This window comes from Apaloderma vittatum, unplaced genomic scaffold, assembly GCF_000703405.1.
Source record: "Apaloderma vittatum isolate BGI_N311 unplaced genomic scaffold, ASM70340v1 scaffold44366, whole genome shotgun sequence".
Lineage (NCBI taxonomy): Eukaryota > Metazoa > Chordata > Aves > Trogoniformes > Trogonidae > Apaloderma > Apaloderma vittatum.
Genome location: NW_009723112.1, coordinates 1 through 8,686, shown reverse-complemented (window position 1 = coordinate 8,686; position 8,686 = coordinate 1). Strand labels below are relative to the sequence as shown.

Genomic DNA, 8,686 nt, shown 5'->3' with positions numbered 1-8,686 from the left:
ACTTCCGACCTGTGCTGCCTTCCTGCATGTTTCAATGGAATTTCCTTCTTGGGCCTTTGCTGAGGCTCCTGAGGAAGTATCCTTGGTTTGCTCTGTGTCACACAATTCACTTTGCAGAGGGCACAGCCCCTGCAGTACGCAACATTGAGTGCTGCACACAGACACTCAAAGCATTAAGCAAGAAAAGCAGGGGTTACAGCTGGAGAGAACTCCTGTGCGGTTAGGAGCTTTTCAAGGGAGCAGACACTTCTGCTCTACTATAGTATAATCCAGTCTCCCCATCATGAAGCCAGGGGGCAAACGCTCTCAATGCAAACAACCCCAGGAAGCTGCAGGGATGACTTATTAGTTTCAGTGTGCATCTGCTGCTGTGCACACCCATGGGTTTTTGGAATCAGCCAATAAATTAACCCAGTAAGAGCCTGGCACCCCAGAGCAGGAGGAGTAACATCTGCAGAAGCAAATGGTGATGCCGTGGGAAGCAGGGATCCCTGCAGACACTTAGTCACTACTCTCCTACTATCCTCAATCTTAATGTTTGCCCCATGACTGACAGATCCACTGAACCTACCTGCCCTCTTCCCTCAGAGGATTTAAGATGGGTCTGCATGCAGACACCTGGACCACAATGGGGCGGGGAACAGACATATAGATGTGGGCCGTGAGGGGACAAAGGCCAGCTTTGTCCTAATCTCACAAGATTTATCACAGTGCCTTGGAATTAAAACAGGGAACAGCAAACTGGTCAGTGAGCACCAAAGCAGTGACGCTGTCTCGATGTGTGTTTCTCAAGCACTCACTTCCCTCTGAATTCTCTAATGCCTAACAGGGCTTGTGCCGGGGTTACTCCTGTCTCTAGCTGCCTGTTTGCAGGAAAGGAATGTGATGTCTTTAAGACTTCTAACTTACTGTCAAATTTTGCTGAAACTAGCTAAAGTTACCAGGCAGAGGAGTCATGGACAGGAATATGATTATACTCCCAAATGCTGATGTGAACAAATGGACCTGGCTGTTTATCCTCTAGGCTAAAATCCCTCTTCTCCAAAATGCTCCTGGCTGATGCCTGGTTTAGAGTATCACATCCAGATAAAAAAAAAAAAAGAAGATTACAGAGGGAAGCAATTGGATATAAGACATGGAGCAAATGTCCTTCTATTCTGGATTTGCCAGGGCCACTGGGGAAGGATGCTTACAGGATTACAAAGTCAGCACTGTGTCCAGGACTCAGAGTTAGAAGAGATGAGAAAGTGAACCCTTCCAAAGGTCTCTCTAGGACCAGAAGAATGCTGCTTTTTCTCCGAAAGCCCTGCTGGCATGCTAGACTAGCTGTGATTGATAACAGAAGGCCAGAGGTGCAGCACGAGGGTGGCCAAGTGACCTCTGAGTGGTGGAGATGGAAGCTGCCCTGGGAAGCATAGTAAGGCAGAGTTAGTACCAGAACATTAATAGGTGTCCAGAAATAACAAGGACTCTTAAAATAATAAACGTATAGTCAGGTTAGAGAGTAGACATTGTAGAAACAGAAGGCATCTGATGTGGAAGCTGTTTGCTATTGACTAGATCTGCCTTTTGATGGGAAAAGTATCAGTGGCCTGGCCCAAACCAAGAACTGTGGGACTGACAACTGAGCTGAAGGGTGAGTGGAGAGAAGGATCGTTTCCTCTCTGCACACACACTAACATTTTCCTGGAGAAGCATTAGATGGAGCGTTCTCTGGCTTGGGTTTCAACTGATTCCAGTAATTGCTGGAAGGAAAAGAATAAAAGTGCAGTATTGCACATTGATGATTACACGAATACAGACTTGGCTCAGAGACACACAGGTGAGGCAGGGCAAGTGGTATCACAGAGCGGTGCCCAGGAGCATACAGGGGTTTTGCAAAGCCCTGCCTGATGTGCCAGCTTCCTACATCATGTCAACTGGGGCAGCCCCCCTGCCCAGGCTGGGGCTGTGACTGCCCTGCAGTCTCCACTAGAGGTCTAACCACATCCTACAGAGAAATGCTTCATTTGAAGGGGAATTTCCTGCTCTCATACAAGTGACAGATGTTTCCAAGATGCAGCCTGAGAAGCAAAAGATGCTTTTCCGTTCCTTTCTTGTAAAAGAAAGGAAGAATAAAATAAATAATGAGCTGAAACAGCCATCAACAATAGGCCTAGGAAAGAGGCAGTCAGAAGTGGGAGAAACACTTAACCAAAATGATTGTGATTTAACAATCCAGTACCAAGATGTGTCTCAAGAGATTCACAGTCTATTTCCAGTTCTGCCACTCTTTGACAGGTCTTCTCTTGCTCTTCTCCTGTCTTATCTGCTAGATCACAACCTGTATTTTTCCCCCTCGGGCACTATCTCATAGAGCAAATTTGTTTTGAACAAGAAGTCTTGATTCTGCACGGGGCTTCTTGTGGTTGCAGGCGTATGACATATCTAGGCAGTAACTGGGACCTTGCAGGACAATGTTTTCAATATATCCATGTCTCGCTGCCAGCCACAAGTCTGCAGCCTGCATCTCATCCAAAGCTCTCTGCTTAGCTCAAATCAAAATGCACCAGCTGTAAAATGGACTCTGGAACACCCTCCTGCCCTTAGGGAGTTTAAGGAGGACTAAAATGAAAGCTCACCCTACACAGGGTGCTACAGCAGGCGGAAGTGCCATTAGAAGCGAGACTGCTCTTCATATTCAGAATGAAACCCCACAAATCTTCTGTTTGGGAGCAATCTTGGTTGGTTCCTCTGTGAAGCCAACTTTACCTCAAGTGGCTGAGAAAGTTCAGAATGCACATAGTTGCAGGACACCAGGCTGCCACACACGTTCGTGTGCTGCAGCATAGAGACAGACAAGGGAAAGCGAGGCAGCTGATCCTCTTCTCCATTTCTGCTCAGTAACATGCCTGAACTCTATGTCAGCATTAAGAGGGAGAAAAATTTGGCCACAGGGGATTCTGAGTCAGGCAGCCTGGAACAAGAGCTACACAGCGACTTTACAGAGTACAGTATTAGAGAAATACCGTACTCTTGAGAAAGCCCAGAGTATTTAGACTTCAGAAAAATAAGGCCAGAGGGGGCTTCCAGGAGGCTCGTCTACATTAAATTTTAACATCATTTAGGAAGTAAAGGATGGTTTTATTGGTGTTGGGTAGTCTTTCCTCCAACTGGAAAGCTCTGAAGTGCTTCCTGATGATGGTCACACTCTGAAATATCCAAGTATTTAACAGCTTCCCTCACCTTTCAGTGTGTTAACAGCTTAGTAATGCTAGAATTTCTCTTGCCAAAGGCCCTAACAGGTCTGCTCTATCCTCTACTTTAAACCTATGTTTTTATCCCCTCTGGCTTATTAAAACCAGGATCATTCTCCGTATTTGGAATGTATTCAAGTGCATGAAAACCACAGTTTACTCTAGTGACTTAGCTTCTTTCAGCACAGACTGCTGCCTTTAAGGAAGAAATGGAAGTACCTGTCCTCCAAAAAATGGTGAATGCCCACTGACAATTAACTGCTACTTTTCCCAAATTTGTAACAGCTACTTCTCCCAAATTGTTTCTTCAAATACAATTCAGAGAATTAATTTTGGATTTTTTTTTTCTAAATAGAATTGTTTTACATATAAAAAAATAACGCGTTGAATAAATAAAAAAGAATCATGTGAACAAATGTAGGACTTACGTATGATCCATAATTCACTGCTAGGGTCTGCAAAGCCCACGGGAGGCCTAGGCCAATTAAAATATCAAAAACATTGCTTCCGATGGAATTGGACACAGCCATATCCCCCATACCTGCAGGAATGGAAACCACGTGCAGTCAGACGCAGGTCAGAAAAGTCTTTCAACTTTTAAACAGAAATACATTAATCTGACCTAACCCAGACAATTTCCACAGATTAAGACAAAGAGTTAAGGGGAGATCCCTCCCACTCCATCCTCCCCCCTTCCCCTTTCCATCACACAAGGAAGCTAGTTTGAAGGGGGTGAATCCACATTCTAGGATTTCCTGAGAACTTCCCTCACCTAACCCTCTGCTGTGGAAAATTGACCTGACAGACCCTTATGCCATGTTCTAAGCAACTCCATACCACTGACAGTTAAATTAAGAAAGTCATGGTGACTTGTGGGGGAGGCTTGAAGTTTGTACAAGAGTGCTAAAACCTTGTTTTGTCGTTAAGAAGCTGTTAGCTGCTTTGCAACAGCAACACAATTCATTTCCTTCTTTGCTCTTGTTTTAAATTTCAGCCTCAGAAACAGGGCTCAGTACATTTTCACAGGACACGTGTGCTACCTAGAGAGGAAGAAGACACAAGGGAGCACTTCCATAGCACTTCCACATCTCCGTGACGGACCTACCTTGCCTTGCTACGATAAGGCTTGCCATGCAGTCCGGCACGCTGGTTCCAGCTGCCAAGAAAGTGATGCCCATGATCACATCTGGAATTCCCAGCGTGTAGCCAATGATTGTCACCTAAGGAGAGGAAATAAACTGTCAAGCTGTTCACGAGAATTAAAATCAGGGACCAGCTTGGCCCAATTCTGCAAAATGCAAGATTCTTGAAAAAAACACCCTCACAGATGAAAAGCAGAAAGAAACAAGTAACTTTCTTTTTCCTTTTTCAGGGTCATATTGAAAACAAAACAAAATAATCGCCCCTCTTCTGTAACTCCTTTTGTTAGTTTGCAGGGAAAAGCTTGGCACAGGAATGAACTGTGAAGGCAGTGAAGGTTTTCTTTGTTCTGTTTGTCTTCTTGCCCCCTTCCCAGCAGGGAAGCCGCAGGCAGTGCTTTAGAGAGGTATCTCTGTGCTCTCCCGGTCCCACGAAGAGAGAGACAACAACTCATGTGCTCCAGTGCAAGCACAGCAGCCCAAAACCAGGCTTCCCTTGTGAGACCCTCTCCCAATATCAACGACCCATCGTTGTCTGAGTCTGTTTAAGAGTACAGACTGCTGCAAAAAGAACACGACCCACGCTGCAGTACTGCTGTCATCCTAACGAGCACAACTTACACTTTTCACCTACCCGCACCACACAATGAGACCTGAAGCAAGCTAACAGACTCAGTGACCCAGTCAGGGCCAACTATGCTTGGATTTCCTTGTGCACATTTTTACTTATCCCCTTTTACCTCTAGGATAATGAGGTAGACTTAAGTTGCTGTTGACTAGAGTAGTTGTGCAAGAATTTGGCTGAATGTCTTGCTTTTGTTCAGGCTGACTTCAAAGCCTTACCATCAACTACTGTCTCTCAAGCTCCTTGCCCCGAGAAAAGGAAAAGCTATTAGGGTCAGACTCTTACCGGAACCAGGACCTCTTTACACTCCTTTGCACAACAAGGAGGCATTAAACTGGTGCAAAGGTAGTTTCTTCCTACGTTAAAGAATCTGGGTGAAATTCCATCCCTGAACCAACAGCCATGGCTATTGGCCTCTAATCTTCTTCTCTAAGTGTCTAACAGACAGGTCTAATAGAAATGGAAGCAGGTTTACAGCTTCTCATCTAAAAATTCAGGTATGTAGAACTTATTACACGTTTCTCTGGGATGACAGAACCCACTTTTGCTGCCTCTACCAGGTTTCTGCTTTAGGTGGTACGTACCATCCACACCATCATGTAGGAGAAAGCTGCAATCCAGAGGGTAGAAGAAGCAAAGGTAACCATGAACCATTTTTCCAAGTGGGGTTTGTTACAGTTGGGCACTGTGAAGTACAGGACAAAACTCAACGGCCACGTGAAGAGCCACTTCAAGATTTCTATCTTGCCAGCTGTAAAACAACAAAAGGAAAACAATCACAATTCTAGTCTGCTTTAGTCCAGAATGTTAGTGTTAATACGACCAAGCAAGATGTCAGGGACACCTCAGCCTAACACAGACAATCCTTGTTCAGAAGATGACAGTGTGATGGGAGGGCAGGGAAGGGCACAGGGAAGGAGTATGAAGTACCTCCCTGGGAATGTTTAATGTAACAGGTCGCATCAAACCTGCTACCCTCCCTGGGTCAAGTTCTTATATGTACGAGTAAAAGCAAGTTCTAAACAGAGATCTGATCCATCTTTGACCACCTATTGGGAGGGTACAGAAAAGATGGAACCTGTGCCTTCACAGAAATGCACAAGGAAATTATAAAAGCTAATGGATTCAGCTTGCGAGAAGGGTAATCCAGAACAGATGCTACCGTAAGCTGCACATTTTTTTTTTTTTTTTCTATGTCAAGGGTGGCCAGACACTGGAAGAGGTACCCATACTTATAAATAATCAAACCTCAACTTGAGGCAGTAGGTACTCCATCCTTATAAATAATCAAACCTCAACTGGAGGCAGCCTTGGGCAACCTGTTTTGAGCAGGGGTTTGAACCAGAGATTTCCAGAGGTCCATGCCAACCTTTCCCATACTATGAATCTAGTGTCACGGTCCATAGGACATCTAATTACTCTCTCTTAAGGCTCAGGTTTTTTCCTTACTCAAACTACAGCTATGTTGTTTGAGTAAGGACATCTGAACAGGAGCTCCCAAAAATGTATCTCACCTGTAACGGTCAGGACCAATCCCCACAACATTCTGGTTTATCTGTAACACAGTAGTCCTTGCCAGCTGTGGCAACTGTGAGTCAAAGGCAGGGCAGGGATATGTTATAATCATCCTGGGATTAGAGCCTCGATAGGGTAAGATGGACCTGGCAAAAGGAGATCTCCATCCTGCAGGCGCAGTGCTCAGCACATGTGCTTTCACAAGTCATGTACCTGTCCTGACTTTCTGAGCCCTCCAGAAAGAGTGAGAAGACACTGTGGCTGTGGCCAGTCAACAGCAGGAAGCAGAGGTGTCCAGGACCTTCTTTTACCTCCACTCCACATCAACACCACCACTGCCTTGTCTCTGTTAGCACTGCTCCTTACCACCGAGGTGAGAGTGTCCCTCCCTTCCCAGCAAAGTTGAGGTCTAGGTGCAGACGCATCTCACCAGCAGCCCCACCACCCTTAGCTTCCTCCACAGTAAGCAGCGATGGGTGTCTCCAGAGGGTGACCCAGGTTTTGAGGGCAGGAACCACCCTCTGGAGATTGCTGGTCCTCCCCACTGACTGCAACAGCCACACCAGGCCAAGGCATGAGCTGCAGCAGAGGTGCCTCCAAGCCCAGGAGTTTGCATCCTGAGAAGTTCCTGCTGCTTCCCAGTTCCTCTCACCTTTTATCGGTGACCAGGAACTACACTGCAAGCTGCAGGTTGATGGAAGCTCTCAGAGACAATTCTACTTCGACAGACGTCTGGGATGCTTTCTGGCATACCCAAACTGAGTTTTGCTGTGTGGAACAAAACAAATGCAGAAGCTTCTTACTGGGTAGGTCAAAAGGTGTGTATGGCCCTTCATGGTCATCATCGTCATCATCTTCTTCCTCTTCCTCATCGTTTTCGTTGTTCTCGTTATCCTCATTCTCATTCTCGATCTCGTTCCCAGCCTCAGCCACGTCGTCGTCCCGCCGTGTGCCATTCACACCTCGATCGGCAGAGTTGCTGGGGCCTGTTCCATTCTCAACCACGTGCTTGATAGGTATTTTGATCGCTACTTCTGACTCACCATTGGTGTAAGTCCTGCTGTTGATCAGCCTTTGTCTCTGTAAATACAGGCATAAAGTCTTGCTGAAAGAGATTTTTTTAAAAATTCAATTTTTCTAAGAGTAAGGGAGGAACAGAGAAAGAGAGATGAGTAGAATTCTTGAAAAATTCGGTTTTAAAAGCAAAAGGGATAATTTTGGTCAGGTAAAACATGATGCTTGTGTGCAGATGACTCCTACAGAAGAAGGACCAGTGGCTGTAGAATTGACCCCAGGAGTACTCCAAGACCAGGGCCAGACGACATGAAGGCTCACTGGAGTACCATATTACTAAAAAACTGCAAATGATATTAATGTCAGATCAATGCAAGGGGCACCTCCTTTAAGCAACATCTACAGGTAACACAACTACATAAAAACTTGAAACTTCCTCTGCTAAAATCTCCATAGGGATAGACAGCAAGGGATGATTTAGTGAAGTCAGTGCCAAAAGGATAAAATCTGAGAAAATGCTATCAGAGATCCAAAAGAACACATAAGTTCCATATTGACCCAAACACTGCTACAGAAAAAGGCAAATTCAGAAGAAGACAGGGAGGGTGATAAAAGACGTACCTCATTGATCAGCATGCGGCTGGCCATGGAGAGACGTGTTTTGGGAGGAAAGTGGCTGGTTATCATGATCCGGAGCCCAGCCTCGGAAAAAGAAAGCTGATGTGGGTAGGCAGACAGCAGCTCATCCACCATGATCACTGAGGCTTTGCTGTGGAAATTTCCTGCAGCCAAGAAAGAAAGAGAAATTGAGGTCTTCTTCCAGGAGTTTCTCTCTCTCCCCTGCGTGGCTCTCAGACGAATAAATCTGCAGGTTCCAGAAGTCCTCTGAAAGAACCATCCCTTCAGCTACACCCATACAAAATACGCCTCTTCTGCCATTACTTTCTATCTTTACACATCCTGTATTTCTGTCTTTAAGTAAGTCACCAACAATAAGTTGATCTTGTCCAAGGCATCTCTGCTTTGTATTACTAAAATCAGCACTGAACACTGGCAAATGTTTTATGGGATTATTATTCATTACTATCACTGTCAGTCTTACAGAAGAGCATCTCCTTGGCCTTCCTCAGGTTGGAAAAGACCCTTGGGACCATTAA

The 8,686-nt window shown here is 45.4% G+C and overlaps 1 protein-coding gene across 1 annotated transcript in view; it reads right to left on the bottom strand.

The window, feature by feature from the left end:
- SLC24A3 (solute carrier family 24 (sodium/potassium/calcium exchanger), member 3) overlaps positions 1-8,311 on the bottom strand; it is a gene marked incomplete at its 5' end in the record, with an annotated part of 15,351 nt that extends 7,040 nt beyond the window's left edge. The window contains 5 exons of the mRNA XM_009871979.1: positions 3,665-3,777; positions 4,342-4,456; positions 5,585-5,751; positions 7,319-7,595; positions 8,151-8,311. Of these exons, the coding sequence (XP_009870281.1) occupies positions 3,665-3,777; positions 4,342-4,456; positions 5,585-5,751; positions 7,319-7,595; positions 8,151-8,311 (833 nt within the window). The remainder of the gene's footprint in view (positions 1-3,664; positions 3,778-4,341; positions 4,457-5,584; positions 5,752-7,318; positions 7,596-8,150) is intronic.
- Between the last annotated feature and the right edge of the window lie 375 nt (positions 8,312-8,686).